The following is a 24,752-nucleotide window of genomic DNA, read 5'->3' as shown; positions in this document are numbered from 1 at the left end:
CAGCTACCGTTCTTGTTTAGTTGAAGTATACAGGATGTATGTACAGCTCTAAAGGCTTTCTCTGTTGACTGAGAGGCCAGACTTCTATGAACCCAATTAATACTATAAAAAGATTCATGGTGTAAGCTCAACTTCTCTTAAAGCTTCTACAAGTAGAAGTTTCAATAATCGCTCGTTTTTCCAGTATAAATTTTGTCCCTAAATATTGCTCAAACATAAAAATGTTTCGACTCTATCTAAATTTGCTATTTGATTCATTACCGTGTATAATAAACCGATGTTTCAAAGCTCAGTTCCCAGTTACGATGGAAATTTTATGTTTTCCGCCATATTTTATACAAAAATATTCCTAAGTGTCTGCCGGGAAATAAAGTTTAGCATAAAGCATGCAATAAGCACTTTGAAGTTTATAAAGTTAGCTTGTGTGTAAGCTAATAAAACTCCACCGTATCAATTTCCATTCGGGCAACAAGGCAGCAGAAAACAAACAAGTTTGCAATTTTTTTACGAAACTCAATTTGCTGACAAATTTAGTTAACTGTGAAGTAAATTAGCCGGCTTTGTGTTATGCAAATGCTTAATTAAAATTAGTTAGGCATTTGCTGAAAATGCACTATTTTGAAGTGTATGCGATTTCAATGACACAAGATACTTCTCATGTAGTTATCCCTAATTGTAAAGACTCAGGCATGAATCATCACATCGGGACGCATTCTTTTTGGGGTCGCAAATTTTGTCTCCTACCCTTGTAATACGTCAAACCGAATGCACGTACTGTTTGTGACACGTGATTCATGATAAATATGCTGATGGGTCCGTATATGCTTTTTTGCTTCACATTGAATCATGAAGTGGAAAGGGCCTTTGGAATACTAAGTGGCAACAGCTCATTATTTTTTTTATAAGCTAAAAATATGTAAATATTAGCTTCAAGCTGGGAGTTTTGTTATTACATAAGCCAGCAAAATTTAATTTAATTCTCCCAGGTATGTAAACGGTTTAAGTTAATGAAGTGAAATTTTTAAAATATCAGGTTCGCATTGGCACGAGAGAACCCTTCAAAATGCCCTTTGTGAATTCGATTGAAGAGTGCCTAAAGCCGGATTAAATGATTGTCATATTTTTTTTTATTTCGCTTTCCCTGCAATTTTAAAAGTAAACTTAGAATATTAGGTATTATTTAACATATTTCAAATGGAGGAGCAAGAATCTTAGAAACTCTTAATTAATCGCGTTGAATTTGTACAGGGTGCGCGAAACAACCTGAATTCATTTCCAGGGGTAATTTTTTCTGTAAATTAACCTAAAAAGCCATTTTTAATTTTTTTGTCAATTTCTAGTTCCTAAATACCCATTTTTTAAATCGATTATCTCACTTAATATGACTAAATTTCATGCTGTAGATATTTGAATCTTTTAGTTAAATTCAGCTTAGTGTATTTAAATATAAAAAACAAATGCATATCGTTGTGCGTAAAATTGAAAATTATAGTTTTTGTCAATGTACTAGAACTTCGAATGGTTCTGATAACTTCAGGTTAGTATATATAAAGATCTTAATATTTGCTGGGGAAACTGTGAAAGAAAATCCAAAAAATTGATATTATTGAAGTGTCGATACATCAATCGATTCGAATTGCAAAGTGTCGATTAAAGAAAAGATAACCATCACATCAAAAAATTGTGATTAACATAAAATTTGCGATATCACTCAAGATAGGGAATTAGCTATTTGATAATATTTTTTATGGGTAATAGTAGTCCATTCATATGAAATGCTCGATATTTTATTTCTTTGCACATGAGCGTACATGATTGGGAAATAATTTAATGATATAGTAACTAATTGAATAAGGCAGTAAGCATTTTGCCGGTTAAACTTTTCAGCAGTCTTTGACCCGTATGTTTGAAATTTTTATCAAAATATACTAAAGTATCGTTTACCTCTCCAAAATTAAGTAATTTAGTAATGTCAATTCAGACAACTACCCCTATGAGAAATTTTTTCACCAAAAGTGACGATGTACCTAAGCCGACACTTTTGGGCTTCTTCTCTGGTTGGGCAGTAGGTAGTTTTACGACTTGCAAACGAAAATGGAATCTGAGAATGTGATTTTGAATAATCAGGATGTAGCCCCCCCATCTATATTTACTACAGATAATGCGCAAGTTAAAAATAAATTTAAGTTAAAGTTAAATTTGGTCTCTTTGCTTTGACTATTTTTCTCAATGGACAATGGTATTCATCATCCTCTCCACAATAGAGCAAACCGCATTGTTAGAAATTGAAGAATAAAGCACCTGGTGCTACGGTTCCATCTAAAAAACTTGTCCGTGATTCAAGTAATGGAATTCATCAGTTGCTGTGGAATGATCTCTCTCCTGATTAAGATTGTTCCTCTATTAAAGATGTACTTACAGTTTACGAAGGACAAGATTGCAAAGTATGTTGACGCTACAATTACCCATATTTACAATACCTCTGTGCTTTTGTGAATAGAAATTTGAATTTGTGTCAGTGGTTTCTTTTCCATTAAGTCGGGACAAGATTTCCTTTGTCTCGTTTTATCTCAGCCGCCTCTGCCTTTGACAGGCTAATTATCCTAGAACTAAAATGCCAAATATTGCAAAACCTCCAAGTTCTAATTATAACGCTCAATATCTGACTGGAAGAGTCATTTTTAAGGGATAATTATCACGGAAATTAATTATCCATTTCCAGGGCAGTTTTGATCAGGTATTGAGACAATAATCCTTAAGAAATGTCCGCTATTTCATCCAGATTTAAATAATCTTGTTGTATTGGTTAAGGATGAATGTTCCACATCTAGTGCAGGTTTTTACCCTCTTAAACCTAATCCCGTGGCATCAGACAAAGATCTTAATATTTCAGTGTTTCACATTAAGGAAGTATAGTGTAGTGCACTCACATTTATCCTAATAATAAAATAACCGCCGCTCGTTCCAGGGATATTTTTCTTGGAGCAAAACTCTGGAGCTGGCTAATACGGAAAAGTCTAAAAAATTCTTCCGTGGTTTAAGAATTTATGACACCACGTAAGGGAGGAGCGTTCACTCGAAAATATCTAATTAACCTTTAAATTTTAAAGCCGGCTTTTAGGTTTAAAGTGTTATATAGTCCAGAGTTAAACTAAGATACCGTTAAAATGCTTTTGGGGCTCGGACTTTTATTCCTGCGGTTATGTTCCGAATTTTACTTCCAAATTTAATAAACATGCATTCTCGTTAGGGTAAAGCTTAATTAGTTCTGCTAAAATGAACATTTGGAGTTTTAATATGGCAGGGTAATTTTTTCTTCTAATTTGTTCTCGTTTCGAAGCGGCATCAAAAAGGCGCTTAGATGATACTTTTTCATTTGCGAAAAAAAAAACACTTAAGTTAGTTCGTTTCAAATTATTTGAAGAAACGAATCTTTCCAAAAAGCTGTAGTGATGACAAAATGGTGAAGGATAAATAGTTCTAAAAATCGTTGAAGTTAAATTTAATCGATGATATTTTTATGAATCAGTATTAGAGATCTTTAAAACTAATTTGGATATTGCACCTCGTCTCAACTATGAGTATAGTATAGAAGAGAATAGTCCTAGAAGTGCTGACCCTAATATTTAAGGAAGAAGAATTCAAAAATATTAGATTATTTCTCAACGTAGTCCTCTTTGAAACTGATACACTCTTCCCAGTGATGTTCTATAGCTTCTATTTCTTGTTTATAGTAAGAAGCTTCGAATGTCCCAACATAGGCAGCAGCCTGGGACTCCATCTTTTTTTATTTGCAATTTTTTTTCCACTAAGCCATTTCTTCAAGCTTGGAACTAGAAAATAATCTGAAGGAGCTAAATCTGATGAATGAAATGATTGAAGGATAAGTTCGAAACCAAGTTGATTGATTTTAGCCATCGCAACGACGAAAGCGTGAACTGGTGCGTTGTTTTGATGAAAAATACTATCTTTTTCGTCAAATGCGGTCGTCTTTTCCTCATTTTTTGCTTAAATCTTGCACTAAATTTGTATAATATTTCCCATTTATTCTTTTTCCTTTAGGGAAATGGTCAATAAAAATTATCCCACATGCATCCCAAAAAACTCACGCCATCACCTTTCCTGCAGGTGGAACAGTTTTCGCCTTCTTTGGAGCCGACTCTCTTCCTTTGAGTTCATTGTTTCAACTGCTCTTTCGTCTCACGTGCAAAATGGTTGACATGAATTGATGTAAAAATTCGGCTTCATTACTGCAAAACTTTGACAAACCTTTTTGAAATATTTTCTCGGTCCTGTTTTTATTCAGTTGTGAGTAATCGCGACACCCATATTGCGCACAGCTTTTTAATATCCAATTTTTCGGTCAAAATGAGATGTACAGAACTTTCTGAGATGTCTATCTTCCAGTACAGTGTTGTGGATTTTTACCAAAATTTCTCGAGTAGTCAGATCTGAAGTGTCAATGGGTCGATCACCGTGGAGTTCGTCTTGGCAGCTCCCTTGGCAGCAGGTTTAAGCTGACACCCAGGTTCCCCCAGAGTAGAAGCCAACTCCGCTTGTTGGACGGAATAAAACTTTTCAACTAAAAGTATTGAACTGTGTATTACTTACAAATGTTTTCCATGCTCATAACATCTCTAAAAGCATTCAGGAAATACGATTTCAAAACAAAACACATATCAATGTAGCACCCTGAAACTTTAAACATAACCTATTTAAGGTTAGGTTTTTGTAATGCGGGCGAATTTTTAAGAAGAAAATCGCCATCTATATATCAAATCGGGTACTTCCGAATCTATCCTCGTAATCTTATTCTGTTTTTCGAACTCTATGAAATACAATATCTTTAAGAACTTGCGGAAATTAATAAACAAAAAGTTTATTTATCCGACATCGTTATCTTCTTTTATCTCCCTCTATATGAATCTAAATTACGTATTACATGTATCGGTAAAAAACCATTGTAACGTAACTAGCGGAATACTAAGCTTCAATGTTGTTCTGAGGGTGTATGTTCAACTATGCTTCATTTACTTGCTTGCATATTAAGTAGTATTGACCCCAGGTAAATACAGTAAAATGTTATGCAATCCAACAGTTGCACATATCCCCTATAATACTGTAATCCTTCATGGTTAATACAGTACAAAACTGACACCCATCAATTTATCCTAACACCGACCCTTGCATGTCTTCCTGTAACAGGAAACTGCGGTAAAAATTGTAATTCAGCCACCATTGAAGTGAATTTATTCATATCGGTAACGCCCAAAGATGATGGATTGATTGCTCATTATCGTTATTATCTACCATGGGCAAATAATAAGAAATTTCGAGTGGGTGTTGAACCAATTTGCGGGGTGGCTATTGATTTTTATGGGACACCCGTAAACACAGGCTTTCCTGATTAGGCACTAGGCATTCTGATTACCAAGTGTCAGTCAATATTTAAGTAAAAGCACGCTGCTGAATCGATAAACAGGAAACATGTCTCTTGTTTGCTGAAGATTGGTTAATATGGAGGCCGATGGTGCTGTGTAATTTCTACATGTGATGTTAAAAGCAGTTGAAGGGCTGCGAATCTCTTAAACGGTAAGAGAGGGAGGGAGTTGAAAGTTATTATATAACTCGAGAAACTTAACTGTTATCTGATTCGAAGCGTTGGAACTCGGAGCTATTAGGTTGAAAGTCGCTCACCTAAATAACTTCCCTTAAAGTGTTACCCAGACACAAACGTATGAGGTTCTCGGTAAATTAGATAGAAAATCGTTTAATCCCACCGAATACATTGAAATTTAATCAGACGAATTAAAAGGCGTGTAAGCTGGTACGTGCTTTTGTCGGTACTGATTAACAATATATATGTTAATTTCCCTCAAAACAAATCGATCTAAATTCAAATTGACCCATTACAGATTTCGCCAATAATGCTATTAAGTCCCCAAATCGATTGCGGGATGTAAATGTTGATAATTTGTCTCTTGCCCATGTGTTATCTAGGATAGAGTAGGAAATTAGACGGACACACACGTTAACCAACATCCTAGCGCATTTTGGATCATTCCTACTTGTAGCTATGTTGGTTTATTCAGAATCTGAACTGAATGACCCAATTTTTCTTAATTAACTTGAAGCTAAACTAAATTCAAGTGTTTATACCTTTTAATAATATTAGAAAGTTTCACATTCTCATTAGCATAATCCTGCAAAAGTTTAGCAGGAACCCTTGCCCACGGTTTTTTCCCTACCTCCCTTTGTCGCAAACTTATCTGGACTACTTGTCAAGGGGATACTGAAAGGATTTGCCACATCCCATTGGCGTAACATATATAGAGACATCCAGTTAAGCAAATAAAATAGTTGTTTTCTGCGTTGGAATGGTTTAGAAGAGTTGGAATTTTATGCGTTTTCGCAGAGGTTAGTAATACTATTAAAAAATGGTAAGTTCAATCAATCGTAATTGAGTATTACAGATGAAGCACGTTAGATCCTCACTGAAGGCATAATATAATATAATTTGTTACGTCGCTCTCAGGATCAGTTTTAAGGCCAGTCATGAAAAATTTAATATAATGTGGACCTTTGCAGATCTACAAGATATTTCGCTGTAACCCGATAAATTTTTACGTCAAGAAACGTTTTTGATTGTGATGTAATTGTGATTCAAATGAGATATTTAATAAAAATTTGTTATCATAAGTAAAATCCACAATTTTATTTTAATAAAGTCCTTTTCGAATTTATCAAGAAAAATGAACTTGTCAGAGTTTGCCGCAACAAATGAGTGCTGTACTGAATTTAGTTCTATGAACTTCCCGTTAGGGCACCACTGACCTATAGATTCTTAGGCAAGAGTACACCCCACTTTGGTCCATTTGGATCAAGGATAAAACCCTTCATTATCTCATATTGTTAGACGTTCCTGGCCGTTGCTTAGAATAGGATCTTTCGAATAACTAGTGCAGTCAGGGCTATCGAGGGTAGCAAATTTGCGGCATGCCCAGACGCACAAAAATAAAACCGTTCCCATTAGACAATCTAATGCTTTTTCTTCGGTAAATTACCTACGAAAGGTCATTTTTCATATAGGAATGTCTGAGACATTGAAGCAAAAGTAGGTCAAAAATAATCAAAGCTGCCATTGGAAATGAACTGTAAAAAGGAAGAAACCCACTCTTAAGAGATTTTCCATTATAACGTTACAATGTTCGTAAGGAAATAACGGTAAAAGAAAAATATGTCAACATGTCGGGCAAATGCAAAGTAAAGCGTATGAGTACCTTTAGATGCAGGCTGTTGTTTTGCGAGATAGCAACCTAAATGACTCAATGAAATGTGCCCTTTAAAATGCATAGAACTATATTTTGTACTCCGAGATATGCGAGTTTTTGTCTCGTTCCTTAAGAATGTTTAAATTGCAGCTTTCTTACAAAACAATTCGTAAGAGGAATTTTAACCTAATTAGTTCTAAATTTTAAAAACTCACTGGAGTTTCAGAAACGTAGGAGTACATATTTAAGCCTGGAACAAGAAGTGGAGAATCAGTATTCTTCAAGACTATTATTTAATAAAAATTCGTAGCTAATTAAGTTTTCGCGAAATTTCGCGAAACTTTTCAAGGGAGTACGTAACGAGTTTAAAGCTAAGTTTTTAAAACTGAAGAATATAACGTTTTTGTAAAGACAGGGATTTCAAGAGGACTTGGTTGGATTACAATTTCGTTGCTCAGCAGTGACTGAGCATAAAATTTCACTGATCCTCAGTATAAAAAGTCCACTCCCTCGTGTTGTTATACGGATGAGCATAAATAACATCACTCAAATCCGAAATAAATATGCAAACGGAAATATAAGCCAAGAAACGTTATATCAAAATCCCATCATGCGTCTCAAAATCCTGACACATCTCACTCCAGGGATTCGGATCTTTCAGCTAACAAAGGATGTTTTCCAGTTATAAAAGATGCTCTGGAGGTGAAAAATGCGATACGATTATCGAACCCAAGAATAAAATTGTTTTGGCAAGACACTTCCTCTTGGAAGACCAAAGCAACTAATACGAAAGAGAATTTGAGAAATTGATGCATGCTAGATTTGGAGCCTGGATGCTTTTAGTCAGGAAGAAGGCATGTCTTGCATGTCGCAAGATATATTAATATGCAAGATTCAAAGCACCCATCAAATTAATAGCCCCGACGAGCAAAATTTTTATAAACTGCGCCGTTTCCTTTAGATTGCCCTAAACGCGGACTCTTATTTTTGTGATTTTGAAGTATGAACTAAGAAAAGGGAATTTCCTACTATCTAAGATCAATATAGAAGCCAAATCAATCGATTTGAAACCAAAAGGGCACGCGAAAAAATTAAAAAATTTCCATTCCTACATTCTATCATTTTTTAAACGTTCGTCAATTTCATTTTTTTTTTAGTACCAATTTATCGAATATCTTTGAAGCCCAAAAACACTTCAAAATGATCAAGACCAACTCTATTAGCTTGCGTTAATCACCGTACTTGATAGCTATTAATACAATTTTCCAAGTGAACTAAGCTGAAGATGCCTCAAAAAGCATTTCCAATATTCACGAATCAGTTGAATTATCGTGAGTAATCAAAGAATGCAAATTAATCGATAGAGTGTAAGACTCCTTTTGAAAACTTTTAAAATGTTTCTAAACTAATGTAAAGACCTTGAAATAATTTAACCACAAAAATGAAAAAAAATTAACAATAAATCTATAGCTAAATTACATTAAATATTGATTCGGGCTACATGAAATAGTTCAAAATGCTAATACTAATTTTCTAAGCTCATAATTCGAGTAACCACATATAAAGATCATTCCCGGTAAACTTTTTAAACTTTAATAACACCCCGATATCCCTCCTAATGCTTTTAGGGCGAGAAAGTTAAATTATAAATTTGAAGTTTTGTATCGTAATCGGTAGTGCATCAGGAGCTTTATGGACACTTGGAAGCCCATCCTTGGAAGGGTTAAGCTCATATACTCGTCAGTTCATGAAAGTGTCAGTGTTGTTGGACGTGTTTCAATTCTCTTTAAAACATTTCTCGCCTGATACGTAAATGGTTAATTAACTTAACTTATCAAAGGTCCATATTTGTTGTTAAGGGTAGGTATATTAAGATGGCTTTCCTTTAAACTAATTTACGCTAATTGGGATCATTTTTAAAGTTCGCATAAGGGTCTGGAAGTTTGCGAATTAATTAGGGTAATGCCATACCTAAAATTACCGAAGTTTCGATCTAATTAGCACTTAGAGTTGGTAAACCCGGAAGATTTGGATAAAACTACGTGAAAGCCTGTTTGAAGCCGTTTATTTCCTTCGAACTGGTGGATATTTGAGTGTAGCTGTGTATTAATAATTTCAATTCTCGAAAGAGTTAGGGAAATGTAACGGAAAGTACGATTGCCAGACACTGAAAATTGACTTAAATCAAAAGCGTATTGAGAACAGACTCTGTTTTCCTTACGAAAATATAAATTTTCCGAATATTGCATCGATTTACAAAACAAACCCACGTATTTCTTGAATAAAGCAATTTGGAGAACGAAAAATTACAGAGCGCAAGCTGGGAGCTTGGGAAATTAAGCTTTATGAAATGCAACGGAAAAATTTGCTTCGCCAATGTAAACTCGACCATAATTGCTTAAAAATTGTTTTCTCAAATACTCCAAATTAAGGGAAGCTCTAATCAAATTCAAATGCGACTGGCAAATGGCCTTTGATAAAATAGTCAACCTAATGGTGGCAGAGAATAATATCTGTTAGCCAACCAGAAATACGGCAGCGACTCATTAATATTTCTGTCTGATTATTCTGATAGTAAGACCACGATTAATGAGCCGAGTTGAAAACAAAAATGCAAAATTATTTGCTTTAGATATCAGGGGTGAGGTGCTTTATGTCTGCTGTTCCAGCTATTACAATGGATAATTGTCATGATTAAAAGAAGCTCTCTTAACCATTTTTCGTTCCTTGAAAAAGCCAATAATCGAACTTTTGGATCCATTCGTATATGGCTAATTTGAATAATTTTGGACAATTTATCAGGGAAAATCTAATTTAAATTTTTATTTTGAACAGTAGTAGTCATCGCGTATTCTTTGTATATACACGGCTAAATATATCCCTGGGGAATGACGTATGACCATGCAAATCATCTGCAATATATCAAATCAATAAATAGGCAATAAATCACAATATATCGACGGCTCTTTTGAAGTGCCCGTTAGATGTTTTCTTGAAAAAAGTGTGGGGAGCTAATCTCCAACAACTGCCGGGTTACACGATTCGTTTTGCATTATCAGCTGACCTTAATTTTTTTTTTTATACAGCCGATTTGTGGAATTTGTTTTGTTTTTACCGCCAAACTGTATTGTACTCGAAGAGTAAATTTTATGAAATCTCAAGAATCTAATTTCCAAGATCGTTACAATTACTTAGTTAATATCTCGCCTCCAAGTGTTGAATCTCAATGAGAGTACTCACTGAGGACCTATTAAGCTGCAAATTTGAGTCAATCCTCGAATATTACTCTGTACAATTGTCAAATTTAAATTGGGATATTTGAACTACTCAAGCGACATATTTTCATCCTTTACCCTTTTAGTATTACTAAGGATAATTGAGGGAAAAAATTTCTACCGACTAGAATGCATTTCCATGATTGGGAACTTTTATCACAGCTGCATATTTTCGCAATTCCCATATTGCTAAGAACGTTTCCTAATTATTCACTTTGGAGTAGCGGTGCTTCAAGGAAAAGTGTTCTGTTTAAGCTTTGATATAGTAAAAGTACAAAGTACCTTTTGTTCTTTTAACCTTCAGTTTTGCATTCTATAGGCGATGCTAAAAGGGATTCTCTGATAATTGCCTTGCACGATACTCTTAGTATACCATCACGGAATGTACCTACATACATACATTCGCCTTTGAATTGTCGGTTGAAGACATAGTTATGACAAAGATGATGTTGTTTAAATTAAAATCTGTGTTGACGGTTTAATTCGAACTGTTATAAAGTCCGCTTTGTTTACTCGTGTTCCTGCATTGAAGGATAATAAGCTTTCAATCGGGTCAACCAGCAATTTGCTATGATTTATTGCTTGCGAGAAATTTTGATTGCTTGCATGGAGTGGCAAAAAATGACTATCTTTTTACAGGAGATTAGCTAAGACTTGATTACACCTGCGGAAATAGTAAATTATATTCGAATTTCGATATGATTGGTTTTTTTAAAATGCAGCCTATAGACTCGCATCTAATGGGAAGTAACGGTAATGGCCAGCTCTACGCTCTACGGTTCGGAGGATTTCGAGAACTAATGAAAAACAAATCTAAAGATTCGATGAATGCACTATTTAAGAATCAAATCAAAAGTTCGGAAATTAAAGCGTGGCAAAAGAATTTAAAGTATCAGGAAGAAATAAACCAGTAATAAGGTAAAATTTGCTAATACGAACATGATCACACAAAACCAAGTCAGGACAATAACTGATTAACACTTCCAATTATTAATGCCTTTGCGTTTCTTCTTTTTCATCAAATATCTTTGCTCGTTTAAATCTGTATAAAATAATTTATTAGTTAATAATATAAAATCTTTCGCTGATAGAAATTTAAATCAAAACTAATATCTCTGAGAGATGCTAATAACACTTTTGTTCTTTTTGCTCTCCCCTTCAACCTCGAGCGTCTTCAAAATTTAGATTAGTTTACTGCATCTTTAAATATCCGGCAAATTTTTCAACAATATCACCTGCAGATTCTAATAACACATAAATACCCTTAATTACACAGGATGTTCCAAATTGATTTTACGTGTTTGAGGTTTGGTTATCGTAAGAGATATAAGGTCGGTTAAATTGTGGTAAAGTGCCTTTTAAAAATTGAAATATTCCAAATGACTTCACTTATAAAATAGTATAGTAGCCTACCATCATTATCTTTATTTTTGTAATGTAAACACACATTTTTTTTACTTTTATGATGCCAGTGACCTATACATCTAAGGAAATAAGCAATATAGCTACCAGAGAACGATTCTCACAATAAGCTTTTTTTATACTTATTATTCATTTGGCAGAAATGTAAAAAAGTTTTTTGTTTTAAGAAACCGCATTTCATTTCGTTAGAAAAATAAATAATACTTTAAATAAATTTTTATTTCGTGCTGAAATTATCATATGCAAGACAACTCCGTACATCCATTACAAATACATTATACAGTTATAACCTATTTTTGAGAATCAATTATATAACTATTAAAAATATTTATTAGAAAAATGTAATATTCAAGTAGTGAAATATTGAAAAACGCTTTCCTAGTGATCAAAATAAACCTAAAGATGAGTAGGTCAATAAGACAGAAATTTGTATTTCACATTGGCGATTTCGATTGGCTCACACTGTAAGATATACAATAGAAAAACCTTTATATGGAAAATAATACACATGACTGAGAAGCATATTCCTGTGCTTTAATTGCTTTTTAAAATCTTTTCTTGAGTGTTATGTCTTTAGAAAGGACAATAAATGTCAAAAATCACTATAAAGGGGAAAATAAATTCATGATACTGACGTGGAACTGAAGCGACGGACAGACAATTAAATTCCTCCGGTTTATAAGGGAGTAAGGAAACGTGACAATAGCGTATGCGGCAATGATTTTTAAAATATCTAATTAAATGGAGCCATGACAAACGAGGAACGGATTTGACAATTTTCATTACTTTCCACATAACTTCAGAACGACTCGGAATTTTCTTATTCTTCTTTCTTCTTGATTTTCTTATTCCTTACCTCTCTTACCATTTCCGAGATCACGATAGTGCAGCTACTTGAACTACCTTGTACGCATCGATATCGTTATGATGCTTTTGTCGACTGTAAGAATTTTTAAGAATTTTCAAACTCGCTATTCATCGCTCAGAAATTAATAACAATATAATTTTCTTTGTTACGTTGTTGCATTCAATAATTCATAGTTATTCAGTAATACTCAGAACTGAAAGTGGACATTCTGGCATATATAGAATTGTTGTTGAAGAATGAGTGTCGAAATTCGTGCTAAATAAAAAAAACTTGGAAATTATACAAGGTACGTTTCCAATAGCTTTTTCCTATTCTACAAAACGTGAGTTAACTTGACGAATGTGGACACAGCAATTGGTTTTGGACATTCAAACCTGAAAGCCATTGTCATTTGAGCTTTTGGCAACGGAACAAGCGTATTATGTGTATTTATCTGTAATGACCCATTCTGAGAAATTTTAATTGGCGGTATCAAGAAAATGGTAACAGGAAAAACTGGGTTAAAGTGCCAAACGGCTTCGCCTTAAACATCGACTGCCGTCCGCGAAATAAGTTATAACTTTTAAAAATGCTTTTTCGATACGCATTCATAAAGTTGGAAAGTGACGTGACATAAGTTCCGACTGTAATAATGATAGTTCTTATGATGTACAGGGCACATGCCAAGCGAGTGCGTCCCACCAAAAGCTAAACTTTGTGCTTTGCCTTGCTATGCCAGTACGTACAGAGTACAGACCTGAAGATTATTCAGTTTTGTTGCGACCGTCGAGTCGTTGAGGAGCGCTCTCTAGCGGCTCGGGAAGCTCGAAAGTGGATATTTCGCGTCGCGGCGCGGAAACTTCGAACAAAAGCTCACTTTTCCGACGCGCTTTACGGAAATTTATTTTGTGAACTTTTTCTCCCTCATCCTTGCTTTGGCCAGCACTTCCAGTTAAAACCTCAACTCATACATGGATTTTATTATACTTAAGGTAAGACTAGAAAATTTTCGAAGTCTTTGAAAAAGTCGGATCAAATGGGAAAAGCTCCTTCAGAGTTTTACCGTCTAAGCGGTTTTCCACCACTTCCTTAGGGCTTAGGGTCATGTCGATGTCAACTGCCTGGAAATTGCTTATAAGAGAACTCTCTCTAAGTCTATTTGCATTTTAAAAAATATTTCCAGGGCATATGGAACTTCTCAATGCATGTAACACAAAACAAATGTTTCTCGGCTTGGTCTCTTGGGTGGTCTTAGGTTTCACCCATATTTTGCCATTTCAGCTTTATCGCAATTATGCCTACCTTCTAAGTATACTTACTATTGACCATGTACAAAAAGCTGGGTGTTATCGTTTGAGTTCCAATAAGCTTGCTTATATTATTAAACCTGAATATTTTGCACCAATCAAATGGTGTCCAATGTTAAAAATGGAAAATTCATTCAAATTTAAGTTTTAGTGCAGTGTAGCTCTTTGTGTCTAAAAGGAATCAAACTATGGCGTAAACACTACCGAGATAAATGTAGTGAGTGCTTTATCTGAAACCTGGTGTGTGTCTGTTTATTATGTGATATTTATTTTGGTAGCGAGCATGTTCAGTATTCACCAAGAGACATTTTCAACTTGTTTAATCTATGGCTTAGACCAAATGTCCATGTCGTTCTTAATGCAGTTTCTAGGGACATGAGTAGGTACTATTTATTAAGGCACAATTAACTTTTTCTGCTTACCTGCATAATCTAACTGACCTGAACTAACCTGAGTATCAATATAAAGCTTATAGGTAGGCGGTTCCCAGAGCTTGGACAGCTGTTATCACTAAATTTTTTTAGTCGTTTGGTCCCCTATATAGTTAAAATATTTGTTTGGATTATTTACTTGGAATCTGAAGAATACTTGCTGCTAGTTACACTTTTTGGTAAGGGCTTATTAACACCTCTTTACACCTCCCTGGCCCATTATTATCAAGAAGATCCTAAATCGTCCGGGAGTGCTAAAAGATGCAAAAAATCCATCAAAAATGCGACACACAAGAAATTGCCGACGAGATTTATGGTTTCCTGCACGCCCCTTGAATTTTTTATGTGTGTACTTCATTTTTTTTAATTGCTCAATGGCGTTTAGAAAAAAATCGAACATTTTTTAAAACATTATTTTGCCACGGGAATTTGTTTTAGATACATATCACATAATACATAATATTTGAAACCTTAGGACACTCTTGACTATAATAGTTACAGTGCTATATAGTGGCCCAAATCATTGCAATCACCCCTGTTTTTCATTAACTTCATAGATACCTCATATAGGTATCCATCCCTTCCTTTGACGGATTTATCCCTCTTTTTAGTCGCTTGAAATGGGATAGGTACTCCAGTAGGTTGAAAAATCCATCTCCTCCCAAAAGTGGATAGATGGATTAACCTTTACAACCAGGAGCTCTGCTGTGAAATAGATAACTCGAAATATTCCCAAAATCCCCTTAATAACCTTTTAGTAATATAGCCGACAAAATCTGATTACAAGACTTGCATCCTGGTGATGAGTTCAAGTGAATTTTTGCGCTCAGGTTGTTTCAAGTAAAATGGTACACTATGTTATCTTCAATCTCAGGAGATCTTCTGAACATTTTGTCGATTCTGATAAAGATTCCATCAATATCTTGGAATTTCAGCGATTTACGTCATGATCATTCTGTCATCAAGATCGAGATATTCTCACGGAAATTTGAAGGAATTATTCTGAGAATTTTTTTAGAACTTTCTTTGGGATATTTTATGAATTTTTTTTTACTTCGAAATAATTTAGTAAACATTTTTTTTTTAATTTTTGAAATATACATGTAATAATTTTAACAATATTTTTTTTAACACTTATATCGAGCTATCCACAGTTTTTTAGTTATTTCACTTGTCAAGCGAGATGTTTTTTAAAGTTACTTAGCATCTGCTATCGGTTTAAATTAATCTTTTGACAATTTCGCAATTTTTAGAGAATCATTGTACATCTCATGAAATAAAAAAAATCATTTTCCAGTGACGTATTTGAACGCTGCTGGATATTTTAAAGCAAAAAGTTGACACGTCCCTTCTGTTTCATACAATAAAAATAAGTTTGGAATATCCGATTTAATCTTGACGAAAAAACCATGTTTTCGAGTTTTCTGTACGACTTACCGTTTTCCAGTGAATAATAAAAACCCTTTCAACGCAGTTGTAAAACTGACTCATACAGTTTGGTACATATATCTAGACTGCGACGTTTGAGGAGAAAGGGGAAATAAAAGCAACTTAAACATTTTTTAGTTATGTTGTAACTCCGAAAATATAGTTGCTTTTATTGGTCGACTCTATAATCGTGTATCGTGTGTTTTTATTGGCATTCTTTTCATAGTGCTAAACTGACGTGTCGAACTGTATAGCTACCTTTTATGGCAAAGCTTAAAGGCCCAGACTGATTTGAGCAGTTTTTTGTCATGTAATGCTCAAGGCGAGCAGTACATTACAATGTTCGTATTCTTCACGCTACGACTGCTCATTTTGAATTCTTGGCTCAATAGAGCTACACTATTTTATGGTCAGTCTGTTCTGAAATGGCAGACTTATTCGTACGACGCGTACTGACTTCTAATTCAACAATCAAAAGGATTCGTTTGGGGCCCACAACTGACTTTAGCTAAATATAATGAAATACAAACATTCGCTAATCAATGCAGTCAAGTAAGCGCGAAGCGAACGCGAACGACGAACGGAGCATCGATACTCCACATGACTGTTTTTTTTTTAACGAATCGAAGGCTTTAACGAAAAACGTATTTTGGTAATTTTGCAAAATTTATGTAAACTAATGAAGTACTGTGAAGGTAATTTTTTTTAAATTAATCTTTACCACATTAATAGTACATTACATTGCGAAAATAGTAAGAAGCGTCTTCCATTTGAAAATCGACTGACTGATCGTCTTTAGAAAGCTGTGCAGCATTGTTGATTCAAACATTCAAAATGATCATTCGTGTTGCCAAGACTGCGAGCATTGTATTGTAATGCTCGTCTTTAGCATTACATTGCAAATATCTGCTCAAGTGAGTCCCAGCCTTAAAAACCGACAGTGAAGTGGAGCAAGGAGGCTTCGTTCGTGCTCCCTTATAGGCACTGACTAGCGAATGTCCTTGTTACATTACAAAGTCCAGCTACAAATCAGTTGTGAACTTAATATGTCACTATATTTGTCTAAACGAAGCATTTTGTCACATATATGTGGTTTATATTATGTGTCTCCGCAAAGGTGAACCGACTTTTTTGAAGGTAAAAAATTTTCAATTTAAATTTTTATTTTTTGAGGGTTCCGCCCTGCTCGGTTAAAGACTAATATGTAACATAATTTCACTTATAGAAAATCCAGTATGTCTAGAAAACATGAAAGAAAGAAATTTTCCTAGAAAGTAAAGTGTCTTTTCTATGTCAAATACGACGTAAGTCTTCAACCAACTTTGATTTTTCATTTTGTTGTATTTTCCAAAACAAAAAAGAATATTTTCACCAATTTTTGTTTTATTAAAATGATACACTATTATCATTAGATAAGTTAAAAAATTTATAATCTCATATTAAACTTTTTTTGGTTAAATGGTCAATTTGGTGAATGATGGTTTACTATAATGAGCCAGACATCTTGGTCGCTCAGATCCACGGATCTTACGATAATGATTTTTTTTTGTTTGAGCAAGAATGAAACAAATAGTTTATGAAGAATACATCCTAAATGATACAGAAATGTTAAAAAAAAGGATAACAAACGCAATTTGATAAATTTTTAGAAAACTCGTACAGGCAACTTTTAAAGAATTACGATACCATATTGAAAAATGTACAAGTTAAGGAGGAAATTTAGTGAATCTTCAAATTTAATATGAGATTATATATTTTTTGATTTATTTAATGATAACAGTTTATCAGTTTGATAAAACGAAAATTGGTAAAAAGATTTTTTTATAATGGAAATGGAACAAAATGTGATTAATAAAAATTAACTGAGGACTTACAAATTTAGTGTATATGAGTATTTAGGTTTCGTTTCTGAACAACTTTTTTTTTTAATGACATTTTGTCTTATTTGACACAAAAAAGATATTTTACATTACAGGAAAATTAATATTTTGAAAATGTCTAAAATATACTTGATTTTTCGTAAAAATGAAATTATGTTAAAAATTGGTCTTTAACCAATCAGGGCTCAACTTGAAAAAATGAAAATTTAAATCAAACATTTTTTACCTTTTACGAGAGTCGATTCACTTATCCGGGGACACACGGTATAGGTAACTTTGTAAAAACGCTATTAAATTGTTGCAATTGCAATTCGAGACACATATGTATGTATGTATATACATGGTGTTACTGCGATCAGGTTACAAACCTTAACGGCAGACTTCTCTCAATAAATTTCCTTAATACGATGTCAAAATTGAAAATATATTATTTTTTAGGCTAAGGAATTTTGTTAGCACTTTACTAATTATAGCAGGCCCCACATTCAATGTCCTAAATAAGTTTAATAAAGCTAAAGATTATAGTGTATTTACCTATGTAGTTTATATTGAAAATATGCGGCAAAACTGTTAGCATAAGCAAAAAAATAGAATCTAATTACAGATTTCAACACCCTGTGTTTCTTGCTGTTATACGCTCGAAGAACATCTTCCATGCACTTTTACGTATTTAGTGGTAGGTACGCACTTTAAAAATGTAAACAGTTTTAGTGCTACCTTAGAAGCTGCAAAAGAGTAAATAAAAAGGATCTTTATGAAAACGATCTAAAGAAAATTATTTTCCATTGAGACCTCGACTGGGACCATCTAACGAGATATTACAGTCTTGATGAAAAAAACAATTTCAATCATAACTTTTAAAATGTTTTACGTTCTTTCTCGTTCTAAATTGGCGAAAGAAAAAATCTCGACAAAATTCTTGAACATAAAAGCGGTGGGAAAGAATGTTATTGCCCTAAAGGGACAGCACTAATGTGTCAATAAAGATATAAATTATAGATCCTTTCCCTTTAAAAGTCGGCTGTTCAACTTCATAGAATTCTGTTAGCCAAATGTTGGACCCGTAGAGAATAACGCGGATGCCAAGTTTATTAAATTTTCACTGAGATGTCCGTAATTTGTGTACCACAAGTGATCTACAGGGTATTAATTAATTCATAGGAACATTCCAGAAGTTTACCTTGCGACCCTGAGGCGACTTCCCAGGAATTTTAGACAAAGTATGCACATGGGCATAGTCAACGAAGTTTGGCAACGGGGTACTAATGGGAGTAAGGGTCTTTTGGTCGGAGTGTTTTTACCATCAAGGATGTTCAATTTAACATAAAATTTTCTAGGGCAGTAAATTCTTCTCGTTCCTTAATTTACATTATTAACTGAAACTATCTCATCTTGTGCAGCCATTCTGACGGTCTAACGATGTGACAAATAGGGACGAAAGCTTTTTTAAGGAGAAAAAGCATTAACTCTACGGCCCTACGGGAAGACACGTCATACAACCTGGCTATCCAGGATATTAGCAACTATATAACGCTCTTTAATCCCGGGATAATTGAATGTTTCTATGGGTAGTTAACCTCCTATAAAGAAACATATTGTATTAGCTGCTCGATAGGAAGAGTGCCTCAACTTCTCATAAACAAAAATTATTTCAACATAGTGCAGTGAGCTTTGGAATAACAAGCTTACAGGTTACAAAGTAAACACACAAACAAAAAAGTGTTCGTGTTTTACATCTTAGAACGTGAATTACGAATAGTTGAAAAGTGTTTACCCTTTTTCTTGCTTAATAGTTGAATACTTGTTTTATTTGCAAACTAGAATCATCTTGCCCCAGAAAATCCGAGCTAAAGCCCACATTTTGTCACATGCACACATTAGCCTGGCACGGTTTTTACTTTAGAGATTGTAATCTCGGAGGATATTATGCTCGCCTGCATCTCTTTATGTTAGCTATCTGTCTCAGTGGTACTTGATGACACCTTCCCTGAATGGATAACATATTGCGTTTGGCTTCTGTCAGCTGAGCTCGAAAACTAGCTTTTATTCACTTTTTCCACCTTTACTTTACCAGATTTAATTTTGGTTAATAGTTCGAATAATATTCCTCTAAAACGGCCAGATCCGAGTAAAGATTGTGCTCGTTCTGTTGCGAGTTAATTGGTTTTAAAATTGGTTCATTTCATTTTTCGTACTATAAACTTTTATTGATCTGCAAGCGGAAATCGGGAATATTCCTAATTAGGCTTTTGAGGTAATTGGATCTTTGACACTAACACTTCAAGATGTTGGAATACAAATTTTTGCTCTCCATTCGAGAAACTCTCGGTCCGTGTAATGAGTTGGGAACGAACCTAGACTAATCTAGAAGCCGATATGTGTTTCCAGGACTCCTGCAGCGCCTGTTTATCCTGTAGAAAGATCGATATCCCTTCTGAGGATAAGATATTTTTTCAGCTTTATAATGTTCTCTCCAATAACTAGGAGCCTATTCGTTGGTTAGATTAAACGCGTTCAAACGAAGATTTGAAGTACTCGATGAAAACACATTTCTGAAGTTTCTGAAAAAGTGTGACTTATGATTAATTTTTGAGTGGTTTTTTTTACCTACCAAGTTTTATGGCGATTGATATGCACTCGTGCATTATTTTTCTTTGAATATGCTTTCTATGCAGTGTGTTATAGGATCAGCGGAAATGATTTAGGACCTGATTATACACCCCGTTTTCGCTAAAAAATGACATAAACGGGTCCAGAAATGGTTTTTACCCATATATATAGAATGTTAAAATTTGAGAGTGGTTCGTTTTTGGCCTACAATATTTAGTTTAAATTTCGGGCCAATATTGTATATCAAGAAATCGCAAAAGCGGCAAGTTTTTCCCAATTTTACGGGTCCTGCATATCCAAGAGTTTCTAAAATAGTTAGAATAGGAAAGTATTCTTCAAGAATATTCGCCGAATTCTTTCGAGTTTTGCAAACGTTACACGTTTCAGAGAATTTTATGTCTACTTGGGACAACTTCATAAAGACAAACACAATTTTTTAGCGATGACGAAAACATGAACATGATCTTGGAACTGTCTCGCGTGTCTTACCAGAAACTGAGACCCTCAAGGCGTCCCTCCTACAGGGCGAGGCCACGAATCACAGTCAAAACAATGGACTAAAATGATGTAAATATGACTTAGACAATGATAGTTGCTGTCCAATGTAAATGATAGTAAGAAGCCTTGTAGGTGGATTCTGGCCTTGAATGGACCATTTCAACAACAAAGCACTTTTTACCTGCATAATTGTTCGCGCCCTCCTCCCTCAGCTTTTTAACTCGATTTCGCGTTGGGTTTGATAGATTCCCCAATAAATAAAAACCTGTAACAAAGAGAATTAATGAAGGATTCCGTTTTGATTGGGACTTTTTAATATGCCGATCGATATGTGATACCATAATTCAAAATCAAATTTACCTCTTGCACGCCAGTGTGCATTGTGATGACTATACACTGCTAAACATAATTATGGTGTCCTGAAACGCAATCGGTCGTGTACTAACGTGTCCGGAAATTGTCGGTGCATGTTAAGGAGAGATTTTCGTAATGGTTTAATCAGCATGTTTCATTTCCGTAAAGTGTGTGTACGCAAAAATTACTATTAGGTATCGTGACATTTGACCTATGATTGAGCCTATCCGAGACTAGCTTACATTTGCCACCCATTTCGTGTAAATTAAGCAACCATTCATCTGTCAATTTTAATTTGAAGTCTGCTTAGTTGTATGTTTCACTTGTCCAACGCAAACCAGCCAAATCGACACGGTGCTATAGGTACTAACAAGAAAACGGGTATCGGTATTTTTCCACCTTCCTATAAGGAGTTACGTGCCCATATTTTTAAACCTTTTATTTTGTGCCCGAGCAATGGGCACGAAGATCGTCTACGATAAGATCTTTGCAATTTTAGCAAAGGCACACCACGCGAAATGAAATTGTTCTTTTCCTGCTATACCACTACGCGGTGTCCCACATTTGAGAACCCATTCAATACCTCGAGGCTACTTGTGTAAACCGTCCTAAACAAACCATAAGACCAGAGGTTGGGATTAATAAATCTGTTTGACTTTTGCAATTAGTTTAAATAGTCATATTGTCAGGGTTTGCGACCTAAAGAAAATTCTTAAAATTTTTCCTTGGGCGGGCTTTGCTCGTTCAAATTTATATGCAGTGGGTCCACATAAGTATTCGCATAGCAAAAAGGTTGCGTCTTTACAAATAAACCAAAAGTCACGAAAGAAGACTATTTTGATAACCCTCCTTCGTCTAGCTCCCTGCTGTTCATTTTTTAAAAGAACTTTTAGCTTCACCTTTGATGATATCTTTGAAAAATACAGTGGCGGACAAAAGCTTAGAAACTTTTGATATTTAATTTTTTGTCGAAATACGCTTTTTAAGAGATCCCTCGTGTGCACGAAATGCTCATTGACTAACCATACCATTCTTGAATAAAGTTGTTTATTATAGCGTATTTGCATGTATGTACCATTGGGACAAGATGAGATTTTTTCGCTGACAAAAGTTTAGAAACTTGTAATCCATGTTCCTCGCAACGTATAAAAATATTTTGGTGGGATTGCCGGTATTAATACTGTAAGTCATAGGTAAAACTAAGTGTATTTATAATGATTAAAAACAAAATATCGTTGAATTGCAAAAAAGTAGTAAAAAAGGTTTTTATTGCTAAAAATCTGAAAATTAGTAGAAGTGCGATATAGAAAATTATAGTTGCTTCTCGTAGTGGTGGCTATTATAAGGTTGAAAAGTGTAGGATGCCCACGGAAAACTGTCTGCGCAATTAATAGTGATAAAACGAATTTTACAAGAAGATCCTTGTAAGACAGATAGGGGAATTAATCAAGAAATTTGAGCAGAATTTTATCTCTAGTTGAGTGAAGGGATTGCGAGACGTCGTGTATGCAGTATGGGCTAATTGGGAAGGGTTGCTCTCCAGAAATCCGTATTATCAAAAAAGAACATCAAGGCCCATTTATAGCTTGCTCGGAATCTCTTGGACTGGACCTCTGAAAAATGGCTTACCGTTCTTTGGATTGTCGAAAGTCAATTTAAAATATTCGAATCGAATGGTAGACACTGTAAGAAGGCCAGTAGTTGAGAAAATCAACGTCAAATATCAACTGTTAAACATGGAGGTGGCAGTGTTACAGTATGGGGGTGCTTTAGTCCGTCAGATACCGAATCTGCGGTGCAAATACAAGGAAGAATAGACAAATTGCAATACCCGATATACATATATGAGAATAATATGTTGCCATTTTCGGAGTATGAAATGCCTTTTTATTGAAGTTTCCAATAAGATAATGACTCAAAACATATTTCCAAGTTAATCGAAAATTGGTTTTCTTCTAAGAGGGTGGATATAATTTAATAGCCGTCGCAATCCCCCGATTTAAACCCAATTGAATATTTATGGGGAATCCTAGATAGCCGCCTCCGTTTGAGAAACATTCGTAACAAGCCTGAACTTTTAGAAATAATATTGGACGAGTGGAAAAAAAATCCCAAGGAAATGGGTGTGAATTTTATTGATTTAATGCGTAAAAAATATCAGGCAGTGGTTAACTCGAAAGAATATGGTACCAAATATTATGTTTCTTTTTTATTGTAAAATTAATTGTTTTCTAAATAAAAGTTTTAAAACTTTTATCCGATTCAGAAATATGTTTTATTTATAACTTTTTTTAAAATATTAATTTCGTTAACTTTACGTTTTAATAGTGAATCTGATGAAAGACTACAATTACATAACAATAATATTTTGATGATTTGTCTTTAATTTCAACTAATTTAAAAATTAAAAGTTTTAAAACTTTTATCCACCACAATAGAATGAGTGAAAGAATGCCTAAATAAAAAAAAACTAACTTGTAGCTGATCACGAATATTATGAGCTTTTGGTTATCGTTACTAGCAATTTTCGCCATTTTTTCTCCTAATAACCCAATCAATAACAAAAATAAGACCATCAATAATATATAAAGCTGTTGCACTTGCAGTGTTTCAGGCTTTAAAATAGCACTTAATGTCAGAGATCTATTTTAATCGCCAGTAGGAAATGCTTTATTATATTAAACACCCATTATTCATCAGAAAACAAAGAAATCTCTATTGATTGCCATTTATTACGTTATGTTTCGTTAAGCCTTATGAGCGAAATCTATATCTATTTGTACTCGTGGCGAATAAATAAGTTTCGTATTCTTGGATGTTTTGGAGCTGCTACTCATCATCATTGAAATTCTGATACTGTAAAGCACTAAGATCCAGTTACGATAAATCACAATCTCCTCACTTTTACAACCGTATGTTCAGGAAAAATTGCAAAATTCTAAGTCGTCGTCATACGTCGTACAAAATATTTAATTTGATGAACTCTGACCTACATTTTGATTTATCAAGCCACATCTAATTGACCTTGCGCCGAATGTTTTGGACTTGCAGATGAGCATTAATAACATGCTTGATAGCACAATTAACAATGTTGATCAGCATTTTACATTTGCAGGGCTAAGGTCGGGCCTTTTGATGTGGAAATAAGGCCGACCCGTTATTTCACTTGTCCTTTTAATTCCGAGTAGAGCACTTTTTTGCACTCTATTGTTTTGTGAATTGAATGTCATTGCACTGGTTCAGATTGTACACGTACAGGGATTGGTACCGACGACAATTTGCCTCCTAATGCTCTCTCTTTTTGGTCTCTCTTTAAAGTCATTAGAGATGGTTTGGAACTGGAAACTAGGACTCGATTTGTCCTTCTATTTAATTGAAAGAGAAGACTTGAAATGATTTTTTACGAATTAGAGTATTTCGTGTATGCCC

At 34.4% G+C, this 24,752-nt stretch overlaps 2 protein-coding genes across 4 annotated transcripts in view; one reads left to right on the top strand and one right to left on the bottom strand.

Moving 5' to 3' along the window:
• Positions 1 to 24,752, bottom strand: part of LOC136350646 (lachesin-like) — a 314,414-nt gene that overhangs the window by 89,182 nt on the left and 200,480 nt on the right. The window contains exon 4 of one of the 2 annotated variants that reach the window (XM_066302592.1): positions 21,151 to 21,234. The exons of the other annotated variant lie outside the window; for it this stretch is intronic. The gene's annotated coding sequence lies outside the window, so the exon portion shown is untranslated. The remainder of the gene's footprint in view (positions 1 to 21,150; positions 21,235 to 24,752) is intronic. 2 annotated transcript variants of the gene reach the window in all.
• Positions 13,574 to 24,752, top strand: part of Slip1 (SLo interacting protein 1) — an 88,072-nt gene continuing 76,893 nt past the window's right edge. Inside the window, exon 1 of one of the 2 annotated variants that reach the window (XM_066302568.1) lies at positions 13,574 to 13,807. In XM_066302568.1, coding sequence (XP_066158665.1) covers positions 13,787 to 13,807 — 21 coding nt within the window. In that variant the 5' untranslated portion in view covers positions 13,574 to 13,786. The remainder of the gene's footprint in view (positions 13,808 to 24,752) is intronic. The other variant, XM_066302567.1, reaches the window with a different exon arrangement.

Source organism: Euwallacea fornicatus, chromosome 3, assembly GCF_040115645.1.
Source record: "Euwallacea fornicatus isolate EFF26 chromosome 3, ASM4011564v1, whole genome shotgun sequence".
Classification (NCBI taxonomy): Eukaryota; Metazoa; Arthropoda; class Insecta; order Coleoptera; family Curculionidae; genus Euwallacea; species Euwallacea fornicatus.
This window is presented reverse-complemented; position numbering and strand designations above follow the sequence as displayed.